Here is a 14909-nt window from a genome sequence, read left to right as displayed (position 1 = left end):
TATATATATATACTGTTGAGGAAGAGATCGATTTAAATCCAGTAAGTTTGAATAGTGTCAAATAAATTCAATGACTGGTAATTTTATGATTACTGGGATTTCAATGACCTTAATTGGAAGTTTCTTCTATTACATTTTGAATTATTTCAGCACGTTTTAAGAAAGACGAAATTCAAATCTTATAAATATCTCAAAAAATCCAAGCATTTGACTAAATAATAAATATTTATATTTATTTTTATATTTCAAGCACCTTCAAGTCTCCTCACTCAAACAATTTAAAAAAAAAAAATGAATTCCCGCAACCAAGTATATAGGCCAGGATTTCGACTTTCAATGTATAAAAATCTGCAGATTCTCCACGACAAATTGTGAACACTTAAAATATTTAAAACGAAGATAGTAAGATATCCACAGAAATAGTAAGAGGCAAATAAATTTATTCTTGGAATTCTCTCTATATAACCATATCCAGGCCAAAAAAAATTTTGAATTCTATAAGAATATGATTAATCATTACATTAAGAATATGACAAAAGGCTATGTACCTGCAAAATCCACACTATTTTGTGTGTGTATAAGATTTTATAAAATCCAACCCTTCCAATTCTACCCCGCCTTCTCCCCAATTGAAGACAAAAAATTAAAATCCAGGCAAAGGTAAATGGTATAATGAATCCAGAGCTCCTCTTTACAACTAGCTCCAACACCCCCTCCTCCCTCCTAACCAACCCATTTCTCCTATTTTGATGAAACAAAATTAAAAGAAAAAATTGCACTTACCTCTTAATGTGCTCTTGGTATATCAATACATTAGAAAAAATGTGTTGCCAGGGTTTCACATTCCTAAGTCAAATTTGTGTAGCACAAAAGCTGGGTTAAGAAGAGCAAACTCCCACCAGCCAAATTGTGACGTCTGCCAAATAAATCCATCTTTGTGTAGCCTTCATCATCAAAATAGTTCTCATCTTCTCTCTTGCAAACTTAATCTAAAAACAAAAAACAGGATTATCGTTTAACTAATCATCGTCCTCTGTTATCAAGGCAAATGCGAAAGGTTTGAACTTGTAGCCATCACCATGGTAGAATTTATTTTGAAATTCCACCCAGTGAAGACGCAAGGCATGAAGGAAAGCGCTAAGTGTCTCCATCATGAGTAGTATGAAAGCCGTTGCAAAGGCAAAAACCGCTAGCCCAACTAATCGAATGACAATGTTGTCATACCTGTAATAATCATTCCTCAAGGAGTCATTACCATTTAACAATAGAGAAGTACATAAGCATTATCTAAGAGAACCGCTTATAAGCATTAGACACATGAAAGCATGGCACATGATAGCATATTGGCAGGATTAATCTTGCTTCTAGGATCAAACAAATTTCTTAGCCAAAGTCCCTCATCTAGGATTCTTAACTGAAAATTATGCACAATGTCTTCTGGTTTAAATGCCAATAAATTAATATTGTCCATATAACATTAACATACTAAGCAAATCTACAACTAGAGAAGTTATTTTGAAGTTACCCAATGAAGTGGTTCAGCTCGGACTCAAAGCCCATATATGTGTTGTAATATGTTTTAGCAGCTTGACTAAGTAGCAATTGGTCTAGCAATAGCTTGAAATTTGTTACATAACAAAAAACACTACAACAGCATTTCTTTTTATTTTATTTTATGGCCTCGTACAGTGGTTTAGTTTCATGTCATGCATCCAACATTTAAATATAAACCATAAGCCAGGAAGAGAACATGAACAGACAGGAAGAAGTTGGAATATACACAAGACTAGCATGGACCATGTAGCACATTAACAAAACTCACCCCCAAGCAAGTAGTAGGACTTTCTCGTAGAAAACGGTCGATAATTCAGAATGTGCCAAGCTGAAATGTATTAGAAGCAGAAATTAACTAACATTTATTTAAGAGACAGCGTGAAAACTTTCAAACTGAGAAAACCATAGCTCTACCTTAAAGCCCAAAGTCGAAGATACGATGCTGTGTTTGAGACAGCACCTAGAACAAACTCAATGGAGTGTATCATTTGGTGCACAAAAACCTCACTAAAGTTGAACTCCTCATGATGTTGCCGTGCAGAATCAGGTTCCACATCAAGATCAAACTCAGAGGTACCAAGCATGCCATAGGTGCGACCTTGAAATCTCTAAAACATATTGGAAGGAAATAAGATCAAATAAATAACAATATATTCATATGAACTCTTCTCAATATATTCTAATAATTGAAAAAAAAAAAAAAAGCCTACTAGTATTCTAGACAACAATGGGAAAGGGCCTACAATATATTCCAAGGGTACCCAAAGTGTTCAGCATTTTAAATAATAGCAAACTAATAGCTTTCAAACAAGTATCTTGAGTGATTAAATGCTTAGCTCTTCTAAGTATGGGAATAGCACCATACTTCCCACAGAAGAGAGATCATTTTGACATCAAGCAAGAATATGGACTGCTTATGAACTCTTCTAAATATATTCTAATGATTGAAAAAAAAAAGGCCTACTAGTATACTAGACAACAATGGGAAAGGGCCTACAATATATTCCAAGGGTACCCAAAGTGTTCAGCATTTTAGATAATAGCAAAATAAGAGCTTTCAAACAATTATCTTGAGTGAATAAATGCTTAGCTCTTCAAAGTATGGGAATAGCACCATACTTCCCACAGAAGAGAGATCATCTTGACATCAAGCAAGAATATGGATTGCTTATGAACTCTTCTAAATATATTCTAATGATTGAAAAAAAAAAAGGCCTACTAGTATACTAGACAACAATGGGAAAGGGCCTACAATATATTCCAAGGGTACCCAAAGTGTTCAGCATTTTAGATAATAGCAAAATAAGAGCTTTCAAACAAGTATCTTGAGTGAATAAATGCTTAGCTCTTCAAAGTATGAAATAGCACCATACTTCCCACAGAAGAGAGATCATCTTGACATCAAGCAAGACTATGGATTGCTTATGAACTCTTCTAAATATATTCTAATGATTGAAAAAAAAAAGGCCTACTAGTATACTAGACAACAATGGGAAAGGGCCTACAATATATTCCAAGGGTACCCAAACTGTTCAGCATTTTAGAAAATAGAAAAATAAGAGCTTTCAAACAAGTATCTTGAGTGATTAAATACTTAGCTCTTCAAAGTATGGGAACAGCACCATACTTCCCATAGAAGAGAGATCATTTTGACATCAAGCAAGAATATGGATTGCTGGTTACTAAGCTTTCATATTTCCTCTTTATAGCAAAAATTGAAAACAATAAAAGGTTTAGTAGTGCAATAATAAAGCACAAAAAGCATCCAAAAAACAATTCAAAAATGCAAAAAAGGAACATGAAAAGTCATAGTTGTCATCATGCAGCCCCAAATCAGAAGCCTGTTATAATCTCAGAGTATAGAGGAAGGACCAGACAACCAGTTTTCTAACAGAATATCTACAACACTACTCAACAATTAATTGGATCCATCTTACACTCCCAATTTTTTAAAACAAGGTTCTGTTGTCCACATTATAGCCTCATAGGTATCACTCATCAAAGAGTAAGTTGAAGTCAGAGCAGTTCAAATCATGTTTTGTCCATAAACTAAAGTTTTCTGTTCTAATTTATAACTATATTAATGTTGGACCAGAGGCTTGAACATGCTGGAAAGGGTTGTGGTCATCCAAATGCTTGGTTCCAAAAATGGTGATTTGAGGAGCACATCCATCGCTTCTTTTACACCAGATGTAATTTATAATTAAACTAACAAACACATTATTAACATGTGGAATGCACATGCCACACATAGATGAGAATGTCTACACCACAGGTGGTTCGATTGCCCTGCATAGATACAATTCTTATCACTCATTCGTGTTTAAACCATTATCTAATGTGTGAGAAATAACAAAACATTTTTCAGGACCAGAAGATAAGTCAACAAGATTCACATGACAAAGGCAAAATGGGATATGCATTCAGTTAGACAATCTAGTTGGCTCATTTAAAGGATTTCTCTTTTTTTGCACAATGAATTCTTCTAAATATACTGTTTTCAAATGATAAGTACCATAAACAGTAAATGTTAGTCATAGAAGCTAAAAGATTAGCAAAATAAATTTAGTAAAGCATGAAGCAAGAAAAGTCAACAACATAGCACCTCAGAATGAAGCTTCTTCAAAATAAAAGGTTTAGGAAAGAGCATCCATGGAACTGCAACTAATGCCAAAAGCAGCAGTACGATCTGCACAAGCAACAATCGATCACAATGAAGACCTGACACGAAAAAACATGGCATATAACAGTCTGCAACAGTAGCCAGAAGAGAGAAAATCATACCTGAAGTGGTCTCTGGCCCCAGAACAACTCATTATCACCAAGATCATCGGTGGGACTCAAAAACATATAGATCATCACATGATAAAGGTCTGCTTGAGAACCGGTGCACCACTTAATTATGATGAGAAGTGAAAGATACCCAAAAAGGGAGTTGAGAAATATCATCTGTGGCACAAACTGATACCTAACATCAAGATGAAAATATGTTCTAGTTTCATCACTTAAATAAAGCAAGTGGAAAACACTAAAACAGGGTATAAAGTCAGAGGAAAAACACACCTAATATCCAGAGAGTTGCGAAAAAAACGTGCATTGAAATAACTTAATATGATTCCTAGGTTCATCTGGGCCACACCCAGCAAAATTGACATCTTCATTTTAAGAGAGTTCAGAAAAGGCAACTCCGAACGACTTCCACGCCAGCTAGGATCCACACCAAATGGGTACGGATCACGAAATTTGATTAAACCAGCTGACTGTGCATCTCTGACCAAAACAAACATACATAATAACAGTAGAGTAAAATTAGTTGAAGAAACAGAATGTTCTTTTTTCAGTATATGAGATATTTTTAGTCTGCACAACTATTGCAAATTTGAACCTCTAACCTTAACTCAAAACCAATGCTTTAAGCTAGCAGGTGGAAACTAGGCTAGTCTCCCTTTGTTAACATGTTAGAGTTACAAAGAAGATAGATGCACGAACTTAGAAATACTAATTTAAGGTTGATCAATGCCTTAAAGAAAAAATGAATAAAACCTAATTTGGTCTATTAAGATCTACATAGATTTGATTCAATGGTGCAGAAACATATAAGTAAAAGTCAAATTCTCTTTCAACTGTAGTGCAAAGATGGCTGCAAATACTATGTACCCAAATACTTACAGAACAGAAAGAAATATAAAGCAATTGAGAACTCAAAACCAACAAAGAATTTACATCCACAATAGTTGTTATAAAAATTATAAAGGAGGTGCTTCTGAGAAAATTGTAGGACAGAGGAAGACATCAGATGAAAATAGAACACATTTTTCATCTTTCTAGTAAACACTGGGTAATGAGATTCTACTTTTATTTAAAGATCTAAAAGTAGTAATACAAACCTGCAGGTAGCATCTCGGCATTTGTAAGCAGAACCACCAAATATGTGAAAGGGAACAGAAAAGAATTCATTGTAAATTAACCCACAATAAATGGAAAAAAGTGACATTAAAAGGAGTACATAGCGCCCCCCAAATAGCATCTCCATAAAGCTTCCAAGTTTCTGTAAGGCATCAAATGTGCAAATTAGATTACAATAATAACATGCTAAACATAAAATTTACCCAGGGCTACAAGACACAACCACTATACCCATTTTGCAGCAAAATTATAGAGAATACAATGTTTTCATATCAAGAAATCACACATAGTATATACAGAATTTCTCGAGTGATCTACGCATGGCAAGAGAAGAAAAAAAAAATAATTATCATACTATAAAGTCCACATCGACTTATTAGTGTCAGCCGCATCAGTCCCATTCCAAGTCATTTCTCACTTTGAATCAAACACGTTTCTTTTTCACTGAAAAGTAAAATGAAATCCTATTGTCCTATGTTCTCCTAAGAACCCACATGTAGCAGGATCCTTGACTAGGGTAGTTTAATCATTAGGCCAAACATTAATGAGAGGAAATGATATGTTGCAAAATTATTTACACCAAAATAGAAGATAGGAAAACATCAGAAATGTGGAAAATCCATTTAGAAGATATTCATAAACTTGTATGTAGATATTCAGTGTTAAAGCCTTGCTTAACAGTCCCAATAAGAAATCCAACCCCTTAAGAACAATATCCTGTCCAGAATTCCTATTATAATGATAAAAGTTTCTGTGTTATGCACATATAACATTAGCATGTTAGTTTCAAGTGTAGACAAAATGTTTGCAGACATGCCTGAGTGCTTAGCCTGCTTTCTCGAGCTATGAGGACCAATGCTCCCAATAACAAGCATATTCCATGACCCCAATCACCAAACATCACCGCAAAAAGAAACGGAAAAGTGATAACAGTGTAAACGGCAGGATTTGACTCCTGATATCTAGCAACACTGAAAAAAAAGCGTCTCATGTCAATATTCTAGTAAGTTATATAGGTAACAAAAAAATTTCACCACTAATAATATAAAAAGCTTATCCTAAAGTCAAAATGATTAGTTTAATTGTTCAAGAACGCATAAACAGGCTCTTAGGATATGGAGGAGAAACTTGAACTTTGACAAATCATAGTGTCGTCTCGCCATGGAGTACCTTTCAACTACACACAGCTTCTAACAAGTAGCTTAACTGTTAAAAAACAAATCATGTTGGCCAAGAAACAGAAGGTGTCATTCCCCACTTGCATCTTATTTTTACCATCTAAAACATAAACCACCCATATACTTCAAAGTGTGTACTATGATATAGATAAATAGAACAAGATTCTTGATACAGGAAAGCCATCCTAAAAAATGAGTAGTTTATACATTTTCCTCAAAAGTATCAATGCTAAGCATGCCAGCCATAAGCTAAAGCAGCATAGCTTCATGCTAGAACTCACCCATATGCATCAACAATCTCCTGATATGCATTTGTGAAACGGTTTGTTCTGAAATACGTAGGAGGTGATTCCACAGCATCCATCACATGAAATATTATACCCACTTGGGAATTGCTATCAAATGTTGCGCGTTGCAATGCCTCTTGAATCTGTTAAGCAAAGAAACCTGGTCCTCAATTCTAAGGCTTCAAAATTCTAACAGAAGATCAACAGTGCAGAGAAAAAACTGAGGAATGTTAGTTACAAGAATTTAGAGTAATGATGCATAACAATATACCTGAGCTTTTGCAAATATAGGACACCATCCCTCCCCAACGAGACATTTCTTTGTAACATCAAAATTCAACATATTCAATGTATCATATACAGCTTTCTCCCTTCGTACCTGGTTTAAAAGAAAAACGAAATCAAAAGGGTCTTAGATGATAATATCATAGCATCACAAAAACCACACTTATGGGATGTTGATATGCTAGATTAGATATTTTTGCACATCGTGATGTTCATTGCCACAGCAAAGGCAACAAATATACAGGAAAAGATACATGCATTAGGTGCATCTTACCATGCTCATCCAATGTGTTAGATGGTATCCAACCGAAGTCAAAGCTTTATTCCGATGGCGAATACCGGCATCCAACGTGGTTTCCAATTCAGAAAGACGTGACAAAACCTGTGACCAAAAACAAAAACTTTTAGCCAGTAGAATAGATATTTCCATCATAGCTCCAACTAATAACAAGTGTGCAAGGCATATTGACACACAAGTGAGGAAGATAAAAAGAGAGCTGAATCAAATTAAAGTTTGTATCTGCTCTCCAGACCAAAATTAAAAAAAACCATAACTATTAGGTCATGTCTTCGAAGAATCAAGAGCATGTCATATTAGCCCAGTTGTGAAGATCAAATGACCATTAACAAATGTGTACAAAACATGATTCAATCAGTACAATGGACACCTGCCATATAAATGGCAGTTGACATAATTGTGCTTCCAATTTTCTAGATGCAAGGAAATATAAAATAGTTAACCTCCATGACCCTGCACTTACTTCTCTGGTTATTTGCCTCTGTTTACTAATGTCATCAGGTACAGGATAGCAATTGGCTCCAAATGCTTCACAAATTTTCAAAATCTTTGTTTTTGCCTGCTCCCCGGAGAAAAAAACTACAAATACCGTTTTCTCAACCTGAAAAGATCGACAGAAAGATTTGTAACAATCTACTTATATAAAAGATATACCATAAACATCTTTGGATGTAGACGGGCCACAGGCAGAGATGGCATGTTACCAAATGACAGCAACAATTTCCAAATGAAAAGATAACTGAAGCAAGATTTAGCAAAAGAATTGATGGTGATGAGTAGGGAAATAAACCATTTCAGCAGATACAGGATCCATGATTTCTTCACCAGCTGGTGCGTGATTAAAAAGCATATTGCCTCTGGTAGCACGAAACAACATCCTCTCAAATCTAAGAGCCTTGGATTTACAAATGATGCCACTGATGAATCTCAACCCAGACTGGTCTGCAGGCCTCATTTCCTGTACAGTGAATAACCATATGATAGATGGAACCAAAGAAACAGGTTTGCAAAAAAGACAAAAAAGGAAAAAGCAGTTCAATTGCAGGATCAACAAATACCTGTTCAAGTAATGATGCTGTCTCAACATAACCATCATTTGAGTATACATTCTCACTTAATTCCCTTTCCTCGTCAACTGCATGGTTATTACTTGACACAAGAAAACCACCTGCCTGGAATTTGAGCAGTATGTATGAGAAGGCATTCAACATTTAACAGTAACATTTGGGTAAAAAGGTTTTTCAACCCAAATCTTTCCAAAAATGCAGCATTCAAAATGGTCACATGGAGTTGATAAGGTTACATATCAATACTGAGAGAAATTTATTCACTTCATATTGTTATTTCCCTTGTTATCTTACTATTCTTCCTTTTAATTCTTCCCTTCTGGTTTGCCTAGTACTTTCATATCATGTTTCAATGAGCAAAGCACACCAGAATCATCAAAGAGCTTAATTGTTTAAGAACAATGGCTTGACAACCAACTTGATACAAATATACAGGTACTAATTTCTAAACCATGGATTAAAGGACATTGGCTACAGTAAAATCAACCAAATGGTGGAACAATTAAGATTAAAGGGCATTTAAGGGGGAAAAAAAGACAAGAAAAGTAAACGCTCAAATGACTGCCTTAGATGGGAAAGAAATCCAGAAACAAATGCAATTAATGGTCCCTAGAACCTAAAGATAAGTCTATAATTGAAAGAAATGAGCCAAGAAATTCACCTTTTGCAAAACAATCTTGAACTCCAGAAGTTCATTGTATGTTTGTCGAAGTTTTTCACTGTTTGAGTTCATTTCAATTAGCTCATGCTCATGTTCGGCAAGTTGTATCTGAAATTGAACAAACGCAAAAAATGATGCACACTTGATTCTGGAAAAGACCACTAATGCTTACTTTAAATAAACTATTACTTTATGTGACTGCTGGAAAAACAAAAATGCAAGGCAAGTCAAAGGGGGAAAGAAATGATTATTTTGGTGGGAGTAGAGCAAATGAACCTCTAATTCCTCCAATTCTACATCTGGCTCCACAACAGGGTGTAATGAAGATAGTAGACCCGCTTTACTAATTTGATCTTTGAAAAAGCGTAGCTTTCTTGACATTTCTCCACAACGCTTTACCTGTTAAGACTTCTCAGAAATTAAAGCATCTACAACATTGATAATCAGCAACTGTGGTTAATGTCATTCTCGATAGAGAGAAATCAGAAATGAAGTTTAGACGTCAATGAGGCATGATTAGCAATTTCCTTCTGTCTTGGTAAAAATTGAACATAAGCCCATGCCAATCACATTCCAACTTCTGCCATGTCAGAAGCAAAAGGTGCTCTGATAAACAGGTGTTACTCCAAGCATAACAAAATTAACAATCCACAAATGCAAAGTAGATAAGATTCAGGTGGGTCAGATTGCACCATAGAAAAAAAAAAAAAACTCCATCACTTCTCATAATGTCACCTTTGAAAATGGTGCCAGCTTTTGCAGCCAGTAAAGTCATTGGCTGCTACACCAAGAACCAGGGTCAAATCCAGCCTTTACTAAGGATTGGGAGGTTAATTCAAGGGAAGGGAAGGGCTCAATTGCACCATAGGAAAAAAAAATACTCCATCACTTCTCATAATGTCACCTTTGAAAATGGTGCCAGCTTTTGTGGCCAGTAAAGTCATTTGGTTGCTACACCAAGAACCAGGGTCAAATCCAGCCTTTACTAAGGATTGGGAGGTTAACTCAAGGAAAGGGAAGGGCTCACCCCTATTGTTATAGCCCAGCCACAGGATATAACAAAATTGTTGCCTTGAGGGTTTTCTCCTCTCATGATTACAAGGAAAAGCATTTAGAAAGTAAAATTGATGCTTAATATGTAAATTATCAGCAACCATCAGTTTATTCATCCTGACTATTCACTGATATAACAACCACAAAATGAACATCCAAAGAGGCTATTATATTCAGTTTGATTCACTCACAGACTAAGCTGTACATACAATCATTTATACAAGGAAAGAATATATAAAAAATTGGCAGATTCTCTTATATCAACTGACCTTGCACAGACATTGATTAATACTTGACATTCTGATTATTAAGCTACATATTAACAATTGAAATAGGCCACAACTTATAGCACAAAATTAAATCAAGGCTTAAGTAGATACCTGATTAACAAATGTTCGTTGAAAAGGACTTTTCTCAGCATTTAGCTGCCACAGGGGAGACAAAAAGAAATATAACCATTAGCATATTCAATTGATGATTTCTAAGCAAAGTACTAAATTTATTTACCAATTAGCAGATATCTCTACAAATATAATACCATAGGCCTCTTTTACCAGAATAAGGAGATGAACAAAAAACAGACTTAACACGTTGTAAAGCAAAAACATAACAAGTTAGCCATCATCTACCAGAACATATATGCTGAGAATACAAAGCCAAAACTCACTCAGGACTTTAGAATATTCAAGATCATTAGACATTTGGACATGTTTTTCATTCCCAAGAGAAACCCCTTGATATCAGAGCACCTAGTTCCATGGGAAACTATCTTTTTCTACTTAAGACTGGATAGATTGCATAAGATCTTATGCAATACTATGAAAACTCCTGAAAATTGGATTATTTCCAAATTATGGTCTCAATAAAGCAGAACCTTTCAGAAGGCAATTTGGTCCCACCCCATAGCCCCTTTGCAGCAAGTCTCAACCCTTGACCATTTATCACCTGAATCCCTACTCCTATGCTCATCCTTATATCCATGAAACCAGCAGATTATAATTTCAGAACCACTATGCATATTTTCAAGAGAACCTTTTCAGTCTTGACCACTGATTCATAATAGAAGCATTTCTTCTAGCCAAAGTAACATATTTTTACATCCCATGCCAAATTCATACAAAATCATTAAAACACTTCCTTTTATTCACCTGGATTATAACCAATTCAGTTAATAGTGCTTATAGTTAGGTGGATCATGGTCCCAACTCTTAAAAAACCTCCATTTTAAATGATAGTATAAACAGTATCTTTTAACAGTCATTATCAATAATATAACACATAAAGCCAAAAAAAATGAAACCATTTCAGGTTTACCCTGCATGCATGATGAAATCAGAATAACTTGAATTGAAATGTTAAAAGATCATTTTAAATCCCAACACAAATTTGCAGCTAATACAGTGGTTCAAATTAACTTAGTATAGTACACCCGTTAGAAAGCTCAGATTCATTATCTAATCACAATCCCTCAATATTTTGGCATGAAATTGCTCCTCTACATGATTCAGCTTCTAGCACCTGTCAACTTAAGACATGTACGAATACATATTACATTTTCAATTTCCAAAAACAGCAAGCTCATTGAAAGTACTAAATGTAACTTTGCTTTAGAGGGAAACTTAAAGCTAAGTCTAAGGTTATTACAGTATTACCTACGAAAAAGCATAAAATTCAACTTCCTTCAATAAGTTCTAGCCAACTCCGAATTACACTCAGATTCCAAAAACTCTTCAAGCAAACCACGCAATTATCAGCATCAAAAACTCCTTATTAAAGGAGAAAACCATCATTAGAAAAAGTATAACTTCCTTGCTCAGAGTCTAAAGTGTTTCGTATCCTAACTAGATCCAGCAACTCCAACACATCTCAATTCAAACAAAAAAACTGATACACAAAATTAATTCAGGAAAGATCTCACATCCTCGTCAAATTCAACCACAGAAACAAAACTTAATCAATTCCAACAAATGTTCCAAATGCAGGAAAACAATAGCAACTAAAAATCGAATAACAAGCTATCTTACTGCAACTGAACAAAAAATTTGACTACTCAAAACGTGAAATTCCATTTCCAATTAATGCCAAACAAACAAAAAGAATTATTTAACAAATGCTTAAAATTAAAGCAAAGTGAATAAAAGGAAAAATCGGATCTGAGTACAGAAAGACATACATCACGAAACTGAAGCAGACCGAGCTCACCGAGATAAGAAATGGCTCGGTGAGCGGACTCGACGGGAATAATTAGTTGAACAAGCGTCATTTTCTCCGACCGCATCAGATCCATCGGAGGCAAGTTATCTATGAACTTCTCCATTCTTTCCATTTTTCCCTCTCTCTTTCTCGAGAATCAAACGGAAATATATGAAGTTTGGATCTGACTTTCTAGATCTAAGACAGCTTGTAGTTTTATCTTGTCTTCTTTTTTGGTTCGGTCTACGAGGGAGTGAGTGCGTTTGGTTTCAGTTTCCCCATCGCAACTGCCATTGAAAAAATTGGAATTTCAGAATCGGGAAATTCGCTTTCTTTTTCAAGTGGAATTAAAAAAATAAAAAATAAAAACTTTTTTCTTTCCAATACCAAAATCAAAACAAGAAGTTTTTTCTCTTTTTTTAAAAAAAATTAGTTATTTAATTAGTGGAAGCTAATTTTAGGTCAGCGTCCACAAAGAAGTTCTCATGGCCCAATATTGCGTGATTTTTGGATCCTTAAAACTTAAAGCAATTGAATTTTCTAATGGTTCGCACAGGATTTGAGTAAAAAAATTCAACGTTCTTCCGTATTCTTTCAAGGTTAAAAAAATTCAAAAATTGAAAAATTAAATCAAATTCTAGTATTTAATTAAATCTTTTTCATTTAATAATGAATAAATTATTTAATTCGATTAGTCTCTTAAATGTCTTTATTAAAAATATTCATTTCAATTAATTCTAATGGAACATAATCAAAGTTACCATCGATGAATATATATCTTTAATTTTTTATAATTTTTAAAATTAATTTTTTCGTTTAAGTTTCAAATAAACACCATCGAAAAAAAGCATTACCAATTTGAAAAGTTTTAAAATTTTCAATAATTACACAAGCAATCAAATGATTATAATATTTGGCTTTAGTTTTCAAATTTTAAAATGTAAAGTGACTCAATTTTTTAACTCCAATTAAATAGAATCAATTATGTTTTTAATTTAAATTTAATTAAATTGATTATTCCCTAATTAAATATAATTAAATTTACAGTAAATTAACCAAAATTACTATCTTATTTCTTTTTACAAGCATCCTTATTCGATCAACTGTCTTCACTCTAATTTCGAACTACAGTTCATTGACTCTTATCCAATTTGATCGTGATTTCAAATTTAATCTAATCTTTTATGTCATAAAAATTATTATAATAATAATATAATAAATTATTATTATTATTATTATAATATTAATGTAATCGAAAATGGCAAATCAAACGCATTCCAAGAATGATGAGTAATTTGAGAGATGATTTCGCCAAAATTGACACATCAAACAAATTTAGTGCTTGTTTGAATTAGTTTTTTTTCAGCTTATTTATTTCTTAGAAGTAAAAACGAAACCAAACATAAAATTTTGAAAAGTTCTTTAAAAAAAAAGTAACTTATTTTTAAAGAATAAAAATTTGAAAAAAAACTTCAAGAAAAGTTCTTGTGAGGAGTTTTTTCTTCTCTTTTTTTAAAAATGCAAAAGAATTTTTATTTTTGTTCTAAAAATAACCTCATCTGTTAAAAATAATTATAATATTACCCTCTAAAAAAAATACCCTTTACGATAATTTTAATCAAAATTATAACTTATAAAAAGAAATTTACCAAATAATTTTAGCTTAATTTTAAAAACTATTATTTTTTACAAGAACTTCATAATAACTTTTAAATTAGAAAAAAGTCAAACTAAACAGGCTCCCAAAATATATTGTTGGTAATTAATTTTTCACAATGGGTTTTGTGACGACAATTTTGTTTTATACAATTACGGATTAATAATGTATTACCTGGTTTACTTTTTCAAATTAATAAAGTCAGCTTGCTTTTCAAAACAAAAAGTTGTTCTAAAATGTTTAGATTTAATTTTATTAATTTTGTTTTCCTGTTCGAATGACATCATGGCTTATGTTAATTGTTTTGTATATTAAATTTGTGATTTGATAATTATATTTTAAAAAGATGTTTGGTTTAAGAAAAGTGAAAGACATTGCTTACAATTTAAATGGTTGTAATGATTTTGCAGCATTTGGTTTGTCCTAATGAAAGAGAATATGTTTACAAAGAAAATGCCATTACAATTAGCTAAAGGAATATCATTCCCTTAATTCACGGGGAAAATGTTACTTTTCCTCAATTAAAGAAAATTTGTAATAAAGTTTTAATTATTTTTTTGCAAGGTATCTTGAACTTCCTCTTCTTCTTTTTTCTTTTTCTTTTTTGACCTTTCTTTAAGCCAATGTTTGCCAAAAAAGATGGGTGCAAGGAGGAAGGTGAGGGAAAAAAGATAGGAGAAGAAGGAAAAAAAAAAAAAAAAGGGAAAGTGGAGTTATTTTTCTTTTTGAAAATTACGATGGTAGATTTCATATCCAAAAATAGCAAGTTT

At 33.3% G+C, this 14909-nt stretch overlaps 1 protein-coding gene across 3 annotated transcripts; it reads right to left on the bottom strand.

Moving 5' to 3' along the window:
* Positions 1 to 423: 423 nt before the first annotated feature.
* Positions 424 to 12974, bottom strand: VHA-A1 (vacuolar proton ATPase A1). Of its 3 annotated transcripts, none has more exons than XM_018127413.2 (18): positions 12463 to 12968; positions 10670 to 10714; positions 9513 to 9635; positions 9237 to 9344; positions 8567 to 8680; positions 8299 to 8466; positions 7972 to 8109; positions 7485 to 7592; positions 7197 to 7304; positions 6920 to 7068; positions 6278 to 6431; positions 5442 to 5602; positions 4618 to 4824; positions 4339 to 4522; positions 4160 to 4243; positions 1969 to 2162; positions 1823 to 1882; positions 424 to 1224 (listed from the first exon to the last, which is right to left on the bottom strand). In XM_018127413.2, the coding sequence occupies exons 1-18, from the start codon at positions 12613 to 12615 to the stop codon at positions 1020 to 1022; spliced, it is 2463 nt and encodes an 820-aa protein (XP_017982902.2). In that variant the 5' UTR covers positions 12616 to 12968; the 3' UTR covers positions 424 to 1019. The 3 variants fall into 3 exon arrangements, with proteins under 3 accessions (XP_017982902.2, XP_088666028.1, XP_088666029.1); XM_088809902.1 differs by having other exon boundaries at positions 12492 to 12601; XM_088809903.1 differs by lacking the exons at positions 424 to 1224; positions 1823 to 1882; positions 1969 to 2162 and adding an exon at positions 2229 to 3255 and having other exon boundaries at positions 12463 to 12974.
* Positions 12975 to 14909: the final 1935 nt, after the last annotated feature.

Source organism: Theobroma cacao, chromosome 9 (assembly GCF_053813885.1).
Source record: "Theobroma cacao isolate CCN51 chromosome 9, ASM5381388v1, whole genome shotgun sequence".
NCBI classification, from domain to species: Eukaryota; Viridiplantae; Streptophyta; class Magnoliopsida; order Malvales; family Malvaceae; genus Theobroma; species Theobroma cacao.
The sequence above is the reverse complement of the archived record's forward strand: the minus strand, read 5'-3'. Positions and strand labels throughout refer to the sequence as shown.